This window comes from Hippichthys cyanospilos, chromosome 9, assembly GCF_059441005.1.
Source record: "Hippichthys cyanospilos isolate Australia breed blue-spotted pipefish chromosome 9, RoL_Hcya_1.0, whole genome shotgun sequence".
Taxonomy (NCBI): domain Eukaryota; kingdom Metazoa; phylum Chordata; class Actinopteri; order Syngnathiformes; family Syngnathidae; genus Hippichthys; species Hippichthys cyanospilos.
The window spans coordinates 14,469,870-14,484,680 of record NC_142377.1 but is presented as its reverse complement, the minus strand read 5'-3'; the positions used below and the strand labels follow the sequence as shown (position 1 = coordinate 14,484,680).

Here is a 14,811-nt window from a genome sequence, read left to right as displayed (position 1 = left end):
ATTATTTCAACAGTCGATTACGAACGTGCATTTATTGTGCTTTAAAACATGAGTTTGAGCTCATCTCCAGTGACTCTATTGCAATGTGAAGAATGAGGTCATACAGGCCCGATTTGTGTCACTGACTATTTTCGCTGTCAAACACTGAGTCACACTTTTATAATACATTTGATTTCTACAACGGGTTCATAGGAAAAATGACTCATGGAATTATATTTTTCCCTCCAGATATCTGTAAATTGTTAGATCTGACTTTCAAATTTACAGATGGCACAATATGTTTGTGGCAGATAAGGTGTGAGGAATGTCTGTCACCACAGCTTACCATTTCTTTTCTTGGAATCGGAAAAAAAAAAAAAAAAAAGCTCATATTTATCAACAATGTAATTGATTTTTTTCCCTACATTTTTGTAGTGCTTGTCCTCATTAGGGCCACCAAATTAATTCCAAGGCATACAAACAACCTTTCAGGTTCACAATCACACTTATTGTGCAAGTGTGAGTAGAAAACGCACAAGGGACAACATGCTAACTGTTTTGTGCATGCGTTTGTGTTTGTGCCCTAAAATCAATTTAATGTATTGTACTGCTGATATTTGGGGACTGATTTGGGTTAGGTTGCTTCAATTTCAATTGGAACAGCCCACAGAGCAAAGATGGTCTTTTTGTTTTGCGGCCAGAATCCCAGTTGGAATTCTCTCTCAGTTTTGATTGGAGCAGATGGTCCCGCTCCGTCATTCTGACCTTTTCGCAGTCAACACTTTGTCGGATGTGTGCATAGCTTCTTGACCAACTTCTCAATGGCACAGATGGTACATTTGCTTTGGCTTTTACATTTGTTATGACACTACACCCAGCACGCAAATCTTTCTGTTTAATCTCCACATTTAAAAAACTCAATTTGGCATTTGAGTCTATCTTGACACAGCATCACTATCTGCGTGGAGCAGATGGTTTTAAAAACAAAAAAGCAGTTAAAAAAAAAAGCATCCAAATATATCAAGTCTTAGTTCCAATTGTGTAGTGCTTAAAATAGCTTTGGCTTGTATGTTTCTTTATAAAATTGACTATATTGACTTTGTTTATGTTTTTGAACTGGACACCAGCCAACTGCAGGGCATTTATATTGAAACAACTACTCACTCTAGCATTAACGCTTAAAAATAATTTAGAAAAAAAAATATCCATGAAAGCAATTTGGGCAGTTAACTGAAAATTATTTTTGCCTGACTGATACGCCAAATACGACATGATCAAATATTCAACATCTCTCTATTTGCATGCTTGCGAAATGAAAGCACTGTATTCTTACGATGTACCAATCGCACCATAATATTTTTGCCTGTGTGTGTGTGTGTGTGTGTGTCTTTTTCTTCATCACTGGTCACATTGTGATGGGATTGTAACCAGTTCAATAAACCTAGCTGACCTCTTCATGTTATATTTTATGCTCTTTATATCTGCTTTTATGACTTTTGTATTTAATCATGTGACACTGGCTTATTTGGACTTGGACCACAAATTCATCCCTTGTGAGCTGTATTGTATTGGCTGTTGCACCAAGTAGACTGTGTAATAACAATACATTTTTTATCCAAGCCAAAATGATGATTGACTTGAGCAAACAAAAATAAATGTGGGACCTTTTGCACAAGGAAAAATGTGACTTTGTAATGGAATCCAAAAATAATCTGTAGTTGGTGATGAGACCTATGTTGAATCATGCATTAGAGGTGTTAGTGCTTAGCAGCTAATAAGGACCCCAACTAAAGATTTTTTAATTAATCGATTGTTATGTTGACTAATCAATGAATCATATAATTTAAAAATATCAATAATATGTTTGCTCACAGGGAGAACTGCAGAAGAAGGAGAATATTTTCTTGTCAGAGGCTGAAAGGATTTAGGCACTACCGAGGTTTTAGAAACTTTTAAATAAATCTAGGTTTACCAAGCACACTGCACTTAAGGTAGCTTGAATAACTCTAAAGATCCAGACCAACAACAAATATCCACTACAATTAACACAATAGGAATGGTTCTCTGGAGAATATAACAGCTTTTAAATATTTGCAAGCAAGAACAGTAACCAAAGTGTTCCGAAATGGCTCCATTGTTTGTGTGAAACACTGGTCGACACTTGGCCACAGCTCTCCGCTTTGTCAGAAGGCGTATGGTGAGCATCAACTCAATCCTCTAGATGCTGCCCAGGAATGTGCAACTCTCCACACCACTGGATTTGTGCCAACACGAACAGCCTTTCTGACTTGTGCTGATGTGACTCTCGGGCCAGTGGCGATTGCAAGAAATGACCGCAGTCTTATGTCAGCAAGAGGCGCCCGTAAATCTCATTTCATGGTTTTCGTTGCCCATAGTAAACATGAAGTCTATGTTGTGGGATAATCCGGGGAACTTCAAGAAATGTGTGTGCCTAATTTAAAGTCTGAAGTTTGGAGCTGTGCCAAAATGCCACCAGGAATGTGTGGCCCTGCTCTTCAGTAGGTCATGGGAAAATGCCGTTAGTTGTGTTGCTTTGTTTGTTATTGTTGGTTTCCTTAGGAAGAGAGCATGTAATGCACAGAAAGAATGTAAAGCAGCTAGCAGGGAGGAAAGCAAGAACGGTGGGTGCACTTCAACATGTCATAACACTGCCACATTTCTTTGGTGTTATCTAGCTAACCTCAATTCAGTGCCTTTTACATGTAGTGTTACAATTGATAGATATTCTGTTTCTATTCATTATGAATGTCCCCAGGTTAAATATCGGGACTGACAGGAGCCCTAGAACAGTGCTGTGTCAGTTTTTAAAATATGTTTAATGTAGCAACTTTCCATACCTGCCATCTACTCCATAATATGTTCAGAATGTGAGGATTCATTTAGTAGTGCTTCGTTATCACTGCCCTAATTGCCCTATTACTGTTTTTTAATTGCCTACTTTATTATTTGCTTGATTTTGTGTAATGTAAATCTGCTCAGGGAAGTGAACAGATTAAGAATTTAATTGTGTATGTTACTATGCATATGACAATAAAAACTCTTGAATCTTTCACTTTGAAAAAGTACTTTAAGAATACCTATGTAAGTATTTCAAGAAAATATGCTGTAATACAACAATTTTATATTCAGTAGGCCCATCAATTTTATTCTTTTAAACCTATTTCCTCCATATCACAAGTTTTTGACCTAAGATGTCATATGCCACCCTGCAATCACTTCAAAACACTATTTAAAATTAACCACTTGTTTTACAGCTCTTCAATAGGGTAAAATTACAGTATGCAAATTGAGATTATTTATCAGCATATATGGCTGTCCTGTACCTCCTCAAGAAAGAATCCTGTGCAGTGCGATGAAGTGAAAAATTAGGTAGTACCTTGATGTAACTGTCCTGCTCAGCATAGAAATACAGTCCTCGCATGTGCTCATTTGTATAAAGCTAGCGTTTCACACATCGAGTAAATTCTGCTCATGTTTGGGGTCCCGGCCGTCAAGCATGTCAAGCTCCCCGGAAAGCCAGCCTCTGCTGTTGAAAAATGAAGAATGCACTGACTTTGCTGAAAAATATATCATAGGGGGTATATCATTGAAAAAAAGTTGAGAGCCATTGCCATAGAAGACGGCATTTTCAGTTTGTTTCATTAAAAAGGAAGCCAATACAAAACTTTTCTTTACAGTAAATTGCTCTTTGCACACCACACCACTCTAAACACGACCATCTCATCAATAAGCAAGCTGAGCCACCAAATGTACCAGTTTAACATTTTTTCTGACATACAAAGGACATAAATTGACACGGATGTGACATAACAACCAGTCAGTACAATAATTGCCATCAAAATGCTTGTGTGTGTTTCAGTGGCGCCTTCTCCGAGGTGGTTCTTGCAGAAGAAAAGAGGACCCAAAGGTTGGTGGCCATCAAGTGTATCCCCAAGAAGGCGTTAGAGGGCAAGGAAAACAGCATCGAGAATGAGATCGCAGTGCTGCACAAGTAAGTGGTTTTCCATCATTTGGTATGCTAGCCTCTTTTCATCCCATCCCCATGGAAGGTTCTTCACATGACGTTCACTGTTGCAGTGTACCACTGTATCTCAAAGGCTCTGGACTCAAGTCGTTTTAGTTGAGTGCTTGAAACATATTTTCTTTCAAATGCAAGGAGAATTACAGACGGTTGTGAAAATGCCATTTCTGTATTGGTTCCCAAGTTATTTTTAGAGCTCTTGTTGCCTGGGTTACGGCAGACATACAACTCAAGCACTTGAGGTACAAACTGTTGAGGGGATACAGGTGGAGATTAAAGGACCTGCATCATGGTATTTTAAACTCCCAGTTAAATATATACATATCAATAATAAAATCTTTACTGAAACAGGGTCTCTCATCTTGAGGCAGCCACATTTTCTTCATGACGTCATTCTAAAGCCGACTGGTCACGAAACAATTCAACGAAAAACAAACGTAACCTTTGGTTATTTAAACCGAAGTGTGCAACTGATTTTACAGCAGCAATAAACTCAAAAGTAGATGTAAATAGTACTTCACAATTGAGAAACATGCAGTTAGTAGCAGGAGAAATATCACCCATCAAGCAGCAATCTTTATTCATTATGAATGTTCTATTCATCCAGTACACATGGCACATTTCTATACAACGAATCTAACGTGCGTTAGATTAGGCCTTTTCGGGCACATGATTAGATAGGTGACTTGTGTCGCTGTGACCTTCCTTGCCCTGCATCTTCCTATTTATTTGCACCCTGGCACATGTCTAGTTGGAACCAGTTAAGACTGTAAGGCCACACATAGTCACGTGGGTTAGTCAGATTCGTCCTCCGTGAAGGTGGGAGGCCAAAACAGAATGGAGTACGAACCATTTTGTGAGACGGGAAACTTTCTTCTTGTTTTGAGCAAAATTAAGTCTTCGCAGCTGTGTATCCATCTTTCTGGCGTACAGTAAAGAGTTGAAAGTATATTATACATTCTTCTGCTAATTACTATTAGAGTGGGGAGCATTAAAGATAAAAGAACCGAGCAAAGTTTCCTAGGAAACTAACCCTGAGCCCATGTAGTCCTCTGTGAAATGATGACATTCACAAACACCCGCTGGTTGTCCGGCCGTGTGCTCGCTCGCTAACAATTTTGGCCACTTTGTCATCTTCTGCAGAAATTTTATTTTTACTTAGAAATGAAAAGTTATTGTTGTTTACTTGGATGAGTCAGTGCAAAATCTGCTGGAAAACTGGAAGTAGAAATAAGCACTGCTGCTCAGATAACGTGGGGGGATTTTTGCACGGGCAGTATGGGAGTGGTGCAGAGGCGGTACGATGGCCTATTATTGTCATTTGCCTTTCGTAAACCATTTTTATCTGGTTGAGCGGGGCTTGTGCTGAGAGTGCAGAATAAGGTAGGAATTCTTAGAAGGAAATCAACGAAGGAAAACGACACTTTGGGGTGTTTAGTGTTAGAGGTTAACACTATGATATGGTTAAAAGCTCCAAAAAGTTGAATTTTTCATGATAGGGGCCTTTTAAAGAAAGGGATCTGTTCCAGTTTGGACCACATGGAGCTAACTGATATAAACAAGGCAAGTGGGGAATACATCTTTTTAAAATTAATGGCGCATTCCATAAAAGTTAGTTAATGAGTAGAGGGTTTATGAAAAAATCGTGAATTGACATATCATCCATTTGTGGCTAATTTGTTGACTCTTGCTTTCTGACGCCCTGTCGGAGTCATAGGTGCTGATGGAGGTCAGTAGATGACTCACCAGCCTTTCCTTCTCCCCCTTTCCTCCAGTCAAAGTGACCAGTGTCAGCCTCACCGACGCTACATAGCTCGCCCACACAAACACATGAACCAGAAGCAGACAAACAGACTCTCTGTAAATGTGACCGTGGGTGTGGATGTGCACGATGGAGCTTGCACGCATTCGCTCGCACGTGTCCGAGCGCCTTTAATCCGACATTCATCCTTCCCGGGATCTATCAATCTTTCTGCGCTCAGCTAAGCAGATGAATGAAGCCGCATTTTTTGAATTGGCACTGTAATCCAGCATGAGTTTAGACAGGCGCATACCTCTAATACAGCTGTGTCCTTCACATCAACTGGACACTCACAGAGTGACAATATTAGAACAGAATGTTAGCACAATAAAGAAGCATAGTAGAAATGACCAATATGCAGGATTTTATTTTTGCCACTGGGTTCCTTCAGCAGTGTTATAATCATTTCATTTTTTAATATATAACCGTGGTCATAAGTTTACACACCCATAGGCTATGTCTATAAGCACAACTGTGTGTGTACATACACAAAATAATATTTTGGGGGGTACTAAACGAATCATGTTGCAGGGTCAGATGATGATAGAAAAAATGGTTCGCGACAGCGCACGTTTTCAGATACTTTCTCACCTGTCACTTCAGATAATGAGGCAATGTGCCAATTGTATTAGAAAAGTTGGTAATGTTTTGTTATTACGCTCACTGGTGTCATGCCTAAAGCTCAAAGACAGCTGGGACAGCCTCCAGCACTCCTGTGACCTGAGTGAGGATAAGCGGCTGAAAAAAAATGAATATATGGATAGTAATGTTTCAAAGAATAAATCACTCACAAAATTAAATTAGCAGTGTGCATACAGGTACAATTTCAAAGAACAGCAGGACCCCCACATTTTGTGTGAAGACACACATAAGGCGCACCCAATTATAATTTTGATCAAGTTTAAGCATTTGAAGCGCACCTTATATTATTGCGCACTGTCTCATATTTCCTATGCTGCCATGGCTTTCAAACACAAAGTTTGCCCACAGCTGAGCTAACAGAATTAATTTAGTTTTTATGTGATTTGATTTTCTTCATTTCTAAACATTGACTCATTCCTTGCAGGATTAAACATGCCAACATTGTGACTCTGGAGGAAATATTCGAAAGTAAATCGCACCTCTACCTTGTCATGCAACTGTGAGTATTCACACGTGTGTGAGTTTGAAGCTCCCGGCTTGTGTCATCTCCCACGCACCACTTGTCACATGCCATTAATTGCGCCCAATAACGTACTTCCTTGCTTACACGTACATGCACAGGGATGCATCGTACAACGCTTACTCACGGACACCGGTGGGGAGTTTTGCTTTCACACCTGCAGCCTGTCAGGTCTCCGCCCACCTTAGTGACTGAAATGTCAGGGAGAAAGGGAAGAGAAAGGATGGATAAGGATCAGGAGTTTGATGAAATTATTCCCCAGAATCGAGACATGATTTATGTGAGACATCAAAATCACGGGTCTAAATAACGATGAAAGAGGAATGAAGAGATGCATTTCTTTTCTACTTAGGTCGTTGTACTCCCTTAGAATATTTGTTTGGCCTCATTACAATTTAAGACTGACCTGGTTGCACATTCATGAATCTAACTACATGAACTGAATCAGGCCAAGTTCAACCCCAAGTATTAATACTTTTAATAATGTGGCTTGGAGGGTAAACCTAGATGGTACACAACAGAAGATTTGCAGATTTGTGTTCACACATTTAACTTTTGTATGTAGGTAATGTGGTTATTCTGGTTTTAACAGCTGTTATAAAAGTACTCATTTTTAAGCTCAGTCATGACACCACCTAGTGGCCTTTATGTAGTAGCGGCATCAGGATTTTTTGCTCACTCAAATATTACCAGGTCTTCACTTTCTATTTAGATGTAACAATATCATTGTGACATTTCATTATTTGGATTTTTATTTTGTTTCAATCAGGGTGTCAGGCGGGGAATTGTTTGACCGCATCATAGAGAAGGGCTTCTACACAGAGAAAGATGCCAGTAAGCTCATTCAGCAGATTCTGGATGCTGTCAAATATCTCCATGACATGGGGATCGTGCACCGAGACCTCAAGGTGTGTTTTTTTTTCTTTTCCTCTTAAATAAAGCTGAAAAACATTTCTTTGAACTAATTGCATCATCGCCATTTTCTTTATTGTCTTACTGTATTGTTTTTGCCCTTCACTGGGATTTCAAATCACTGCATTGTGGCCACGAAGTTGAGTTTTCTGTTTATATATTCAGAACAAGAATGACTAAATAAAATATTCAACTTTGCGTCACAGCCAGAGAATCTGCTCTACTACAGCATGGAAGAAGACTCCAAAATCATGATCAGCGACTTCGGTCTGTCTAAAATTGAGGGCTCTGGCAGCGTGATGTCCACAGCCTGTGGAACTCCAGGATATGTCGGTAAATAAGTCACTTACAATTTGAAATCGCATGACAACCATAATACCAAACACCAAAAAGGTTTTTATCCCAAACTATTTAGAATGCATGAAATAAAACATCCGGCAGAGGAACGCATTGTATTTCCAAACAAATGTATCGAATTCATATAACATACATAAAACAATACATATTGAACTTTATGTAACTTAATATTATTATGGGCCTTGAGAGTAGAAAATTAAGTTCAACGCCGTATGGTAAACTTAAAACTAGCTTTGGAGATTTCACTGTAAATGCAAACAATCAGCACAGAAAGGATTTAAAAATGATCCTAAAATGATGTATTGTCTTCATTTCAGCCCCTGAGGTTCTGGCCCAGAAACCCTACAGTAAAGCAGTGGACTGCTGGTCCATTGGGGTCATAGCCTACATTCTGTGAGTGCACAGACGTTCATTACAAATGTTTTGTTTTTTTCTTTTTTTGGATCTAGTTGTGTCTCTAATTTTATCAACTCCCAGGTTGTGCGGCTACCCTCCATTCTACGACGAGAATGACGCCAAACTGTTTGAGCAGATCTTGAAAGCAGAATACGAGTTTGATTCGCCATACTGGGATGACATCTCGGATTCAGGTGGTTTACAGACTTTTCTATCAACATTTTCTAAAAGTTAGAGTGCATTCCTTTTCTTTCTGTGAAGACATCAGAACTATGTGACTTAAACAACAATTGTCTGTGGCAAAGCAGAAGTGTAATGAAGTCTTGTTTGTATCTTGACAGCTAAAGATTTCATCGTCCACCTGATGGAAAAAGACCCTAATATACGTTACACCTGTGAGCAGGCCCTGCAGCACCCATGGTACTTGTTACAACCTCCCCGTCCATAGTGTTGAAAACAACCTTATTTGTACTGAGAATTTATTCCACTTATGTTTTTTTTAATTTTTTTTTAGCTTTTATAGGCTAATAATTTACTCAATATCAGCAGAGGTTAATTGCCAAGTATCTTAATTTGCATAAACGCAATTGGATATTTGTGAGAAACAATTCATCATGTGAGGCATTATTAGCCTGGGCTTTGACGCCAGCTTGTGACATCTTAGAACACCATTACATTCATTGATTACTTAAGCTTCTAAATTACTTGATTTTAAAGTAATCAATTGCTATTGATGACTTTAGGTTTTAAAAAATATGTCTTTGAGATCAGATGAGTTAGCACAAATACATGGTTAAGAGTGGAAAAAAAAGAAAATGAGTGACTAGTCAATCTTTAATGGACAGGGTATCACTGTCTACAATTGCAGACACACACATGATATGATATATGTTTCCTCACTTCAGGATTGCTGGAGATACTGCTCTAGACAAGAACATCCATGAGTCTGTCAGTGCACAGATCAAAAAGAATTTTGCCAAAAGTAAATGGAAGGTAAGAAATCTTTATACTTTTGCATGGTTATCTGAAATTGTAATTGTTTATACGCTACAGACATTACATTTAAATTTCAGTGGGCGCATCTCAACTGTCTTGCATGTCGATTGGATGATGTCATTGCTAACGTTTCACATTTTCAGTTGTAAAAACTTACAGTTTTAGCTATAATTAATTTGATAACAAAATTATTTAGTATCTCTTTAACTTCTCTCGGTGTTGTAGTGCGTTTGTCCAATGAGTCTAGAAAGGAGCGCTCATGGCCAGGATGAAAATCGCTCTAATTTTCATGTCGCTCCTCAGCAAGCATTCAACGCGACAGCGGTGGTCCGCCACATGAGACGTCTCCAGCTGGGTACCAATCATGAAGGGCCCAATCAAGCGTGCCAAGCTCACCTGCTGCTCCCCGGAGAGGACCCTCAGCACGCAGGTATAGAAGTCACGGATATTCGTTTTTTCACTCCCACAGACGTCGTGATCTTTTTCAGTTGTTCAGCTTTAGAAATGATTATCAGCACAGTACCTCGCAAGCCTCTGATTGGGTGGTTTTAACGGCTTTTTATGTGTCTTTTCTTTCCGAGAGCAATTTTTTCCATGTCTGTTGCTGTGTTTTTAGAGTCTCGCGCGGAAGCGGGGTGTTCCCAGGCACTGGACGGGGATGGCGTGGACCCTCTGTCCAACTGCACGTACCGCTGCCACCCGACTAGCAGGGTGTGATCCCCGTGCTGCCTCACTGCCTCGTCGACCCCAGTGATTTTTTTCCATTTTTAAACCCCCTCGGTGAAACCAGAGGTTGCGACTCCCTCACCCCCCCTGATGCCTGGTTAGGAATGAGGCGTCATTCCGACCTCTCGCCTGCAGGGGGAGCAAGTCTGTCCAGTCTGGGAAGGATGGCGATTCAGATTCAGAAAATCAGAAGCGGTGATTGATGATTATGATGACTAGTTGTCAGACTGGGCGGGTAGTTTGTGCTAAGAGAATTCAGTCAAGAGGGGAGGATTGTTTATTTCCAAAGCAGGACAGAGCTGAGGCTATTATTTTTGACACAGCCTGTGTTTGCTGTTGTTGCTATTTGTTTTGTGTTAGCTGTGCATGATCAGAAGAGAGAGTCCCTGAGCATGTTTTTATCTTTTTAAATATGCCCTCCTTCTCTTGTCGCGGAGGATAGAGTGCCATGAGCAGAAGCCTCTCCGAGATCTTTTTGCAGTCTTTTGAATGTAACAATCTTAATAGACCTGCTGCAAAGTGAACACAGATCTGTCTTTAAAGTGACGTTTTTTTTGGACAATCTGTGACCCTTATGCAAAACTCCATCCGTTCCAATGTAGCCTTGTATGAGACGGTATATAAAGTGAGCATACGGTGTTTCCATGCAGCTGTGGCGAAGGCTTTCCCCTTGGCTTCTTTTGACCTCTTGAACCACGTGAGCACAGGGAACTTATCTTTGTCTATGGTGCCTTTAGGGTTTACACTATGGTGGATTTATTTGGGGTGGGAGCTTCTCAAGTGTGTCTATCTGCATAGTCTGCTCATGTTTTCTATTTATCGCCCTTGTTGCGTTGAAATGTTTTGTTTTCCGCAAGATTAGCTACGGCTTCACTAGTGGTACCATCTTTTTTTAGAAATCCAGGCAAATTGTAATCAGACAAATTTAACGTGACACAAGCCTGAACATAAAAAAGTAGTACCGGTATGTATGGATGCAAACTTGTATAATATATATATGCATCTAGCAATGTGTACTGTATTCATTTTTCCCTGTTGTTTATTATTTTACAAGCAGCCTTTTAAGGAGAGCAAAATGAAAGAATGTCAATATGCATCATTAGTTTATTTATGCACCACTTTTGTGTTGTAGCAAATCCTATAATGTCTGTTGCTAATTATTGAGTGTGTTCCTTTTAAGGAAGCTTGAATGCACATCATTTTAGACAAGATTTTCAAATGTACCAAAAAAAAAAAAATACATCCGATGTGGAAGTGTGCAAATCCGTCGTAAGTAGTTGCCCTGAAAGAGAAACCCTTGAAACCCCTGAAGTGAGAAACCCTTCAGATAAAAAGAAAACTTCATGGTGTTGCTTTATATGAAAATGTGAAAGCTTTATTCAACATTAAGTAAGGTCATGTGGTTGTGATTTAATGAACAGTGTCAAATGTAGACTATATTTTACAGCATTCCAAAAAGTGAATTGTTTGCTTTTGTAACTCTCAAAAGTGCTCAAATTAGGGGTTGTCTAAGGGGAAAATAAGTACAGATGAATATGTTCTGAACTCCTAATGTCATGCCAGTGTTGTTGTACAGGATGAACCTCAATACAGCGGATGTCGTCGTTGTTTTTCACACCACAAACTAGTTGACTATGCCAATTGGAGTTCTTTTCAAACAGAATTCTGAACAACCAAATAATATATTCAAACTATATATTTTATGGCTCCTCTGTTGAAAAGTGGGCCAAAACTCTCAGAAAAATGGGGAAAAAAATTAAGCATTCCTGACCAATGAAGCAAATGATGATGACATACAAAATCATGTAGCCATTACCTCTCCACTAAACTTGCTGTGGTAGTATTTTTTTTCTTTCTTGGGGGGATACATACAACAGAGTCCGACGTCCACCATGTTGTTATTACAAGTGTTCCTGCTTTCAATTACTGCATTAGAAATGCTCTTCATCGGGATAAAGGGAAACTATTTGTGTGAAGGTTATCTACTTTCTCCTTATTCGCTCTTTTTGCTTTTCAAGATGGATTTGTCGTACAAAGGAGTGTTTTTACCATGAATATGTTGTCTTTTTTTTAAAACAGTATTTTAAACTGTACACAAAGATGCAATGCATCATGGGCTGTGGAAAAGTGGCTGTAAGTGAAACATACATTAAAATTGTCTATGCAGTAATCATCTGTCCTTTTCTCTTGATTCATTCAAAGCACAAACGCAATTGAAAAGAAATCATTTCATTTGAGAGTCTGCATTTCGCTCACTGTCGGAGGTCTGACTGTCAGGGGAATGGGAAGAGCGCCAGGAGAGCTAAGGTCCTCACAGAGCGTCTAAATGATGCGGTAAAACCGAGACCACGAGGCCACGTCCAAATAATTGCATGGGTGATCGGCAAGGAAGTGCTGACAGATACAAGTCAAATTTTCAATGTGGAAAAGGGAGGTGGGGATAAAATTGATGAGGTAAACCTAAAATGTTACCAGACGCAAGTTCCTTGGAGATGCACTGCTCCAAAAAACACTTAAAGGGACAGTGTGTAAGATTTAGACCGTTTTCATAAAAAAAGAATAAATTAAATGATGGTAAATTCTGAAAACTTTCTAATGAATGTGTTCTTAATGACCAACAGTATATTTTAAATATAATCCTAGGTCTAGTTATTATTAAATCATATTACATGGGGGGTGGCATGTCTCCAGAGGCAGCCATGTTTGTTATAGCTACGGGCAATGGTAACTGCAGCACCTCCTGCTGTCCGTGATGAAAAACGGTCTAAATTTTACACACTATCCCTTTAAATCACATATCTTTTCAAAGCAATGGCCTAGTTTACAGTATTTATTGGTAATTTAAAAAAAAAATGTTGGTCAAAAATAATCCAAATTGGCGAAAACCGAAGCCGTCCCGACTTTTAGGGTTTTATGAATGACCCAAAAAATGTGTTTCTTTATTTCTTTATTTTTTTTGCCTGATTTTGAATGGATCATTTTTTGGGAGGTTGGCTTTGGGGATTTAGAGTTGACCCAGAAGGATGGATCAAATGACCCTCCAACTCCAATCCAAAAAAATGTGCTGTTTTGCTTAAAAAATAAATAAATAAATAAAAATTCGATTGGTTTATATAAAACTACCCCCAAAAAATTGACTTGCCCAATAATTGGGTTGTACTGTTAAATATTCATCAGATAACCCAACTTTTTGGGTTAAAGTTAGATGACCCATAAACATTGTTGGTTCGTCCTTATTTCACCCATTTTTTTGACACTGTTCATTTAGGTTGGGGTGGATTTTGAGTCTTTCTTTTAAGCCTTAGACCCTGAAAAAAAATCGTGCTTAAAACAATCTACAGAATAGGGTTGTCTTTGAGCTCATTTATTTACCCCAATACAAGTTGGGTTGGTCCATTTTTCACCCAATTTGGGTTATTTTTGACTCAACTGAGTTCTATTTTGAAGCATCAGCTCTGTGCTGTGTTTACTTCTCGTATTTCCCTTAAATTCCCGCTAGTTTTTTGCCCAACAGTTTAAGGAATGAGTGCCGTTGTTGAAAATAGTAGGAGTGACATCTTCTCCTTTACAAGTCGTCCCATCTTAGGGATGGTCAAGACTTGCAATACAATTCCTTAATAGGGGTTGTCTTTTCTGTTTGCACAACAACAAAAAATACCTTTTTGAAAGCAAGTGCACTCAAGATGTGTGATCCCTTGAGACCATGAAGCTGCATGTGTTGAAATACGAAGAGAGAGAGAGACTTTCCCAAAATCCACATGCACTGTGAGTGCGAGTGGATTGATGCCAAGCATAAAAAATTTGACACTCTGCTCCAAGATGGCCAAATGTGAAATATTCTTTCCCCAACAACAACAATAGAGGGTGAGAAGGAGCAGAAATTGTGTGTGTCAATGACAGACGTCTCTGTGGAGAAAGCTCACCTTAAATTTAAACTTTAATCCCCAGTGATACTTGATGAGCTGAGATGAAATGTTGTGTAGGCGAAGACACAAGCAGGTTGAATGAACATCTGTCAGCAGGATTCTGTCAGCGCCCGCCTGAGGTTAATGTGTCTGCTGTGTTTGCTGTCACAGGAATGGAGAGTTTTCACAAGGTGTTTGGCAATTTTTTTCCCCCACTCACTTCCTGCTGTTTTGAGTTTCAGCTCAATTGAAGTAATGAAGAATGCCTTTGATAACCCCCACATCTGCCTTCTTCACATCTCATCTGGCAGTGGAAACAGCTCAAACATCCATGCAGGGACCATTGGTGAGCTTCATACCACCGAATCTCAAATGCATGGGAAAACCAACTATATATATGGAGACCCCTGCCTCTTGCTGGGATAGGCACTAGCAATCCAGTGACTCTGGTGAGAATAAGTGGCCAGAGAAAACGTATGAAAATGAACGAATGATTTTGAAATAACTCACAGATTCAGCTTTTATCAACTTTCCC

General features: G+C 39.3%; 1 protein-coding gene across 2 annotated transcripts in view; it reads left to right on the top strand.

Moving 5' to 3' along the window:
- The window catches only part of camk1b (calcium/calmodulin-dependent protein kinase Ib), a 29,433-nt gene extending 16,892 nt beyond the window's left edge, over positions 1 to 12,541 (top strand). For both annotated transcript variants that reach the window (XM_088423377.1, XM_088423376.1), the window contains exons 3-12: positions 3,860 to 3,991; positions 6,889 to 6,963; positions 7,754 to 7,892; positions 8,103 to 8,229; positions 8,571 to 8,646; positions 8,731 to 8,843; positions 8,991 to 9,069; positions 9,555 to 9,642; positions 9,949 to 10,075; positions 10,262 to 12,541. In XM_088423377.1, the coding sequence (XP_088279503.1) occupies positions 3,860 to 3,991; positions 6,889 to 6,963; positions 7,754 to 7,892; positions 8,103 to 8,229; positions 8,571 to 8,646; positions 8,731 to 8,843; positions 8,991 to 9,069; positions 9,555 to 9,642; positions 9,949 to 10,075; positions 10,262 to 10,362 (1,057 nt within the window). In that variant the 3' untranslated portion in view covers positions 10,363 to 12,541. The remainder of the gene's footprint in view (positions 1 to 3,859; positions 3,992 to 6,888; positions 6,964 to 7,753; positions 7,893 to 8,102; positions 8,230 to 8,570; positions 8,647 to 8,730; positions 8,844 to 8,990; positions 9,070 to 9,554; positions 9,643 to 9,948; positions 10,076 to 10,261) is intronic.
- Positions 12,542 to 14,811: the final 2,270 nt, after the last annotated feature.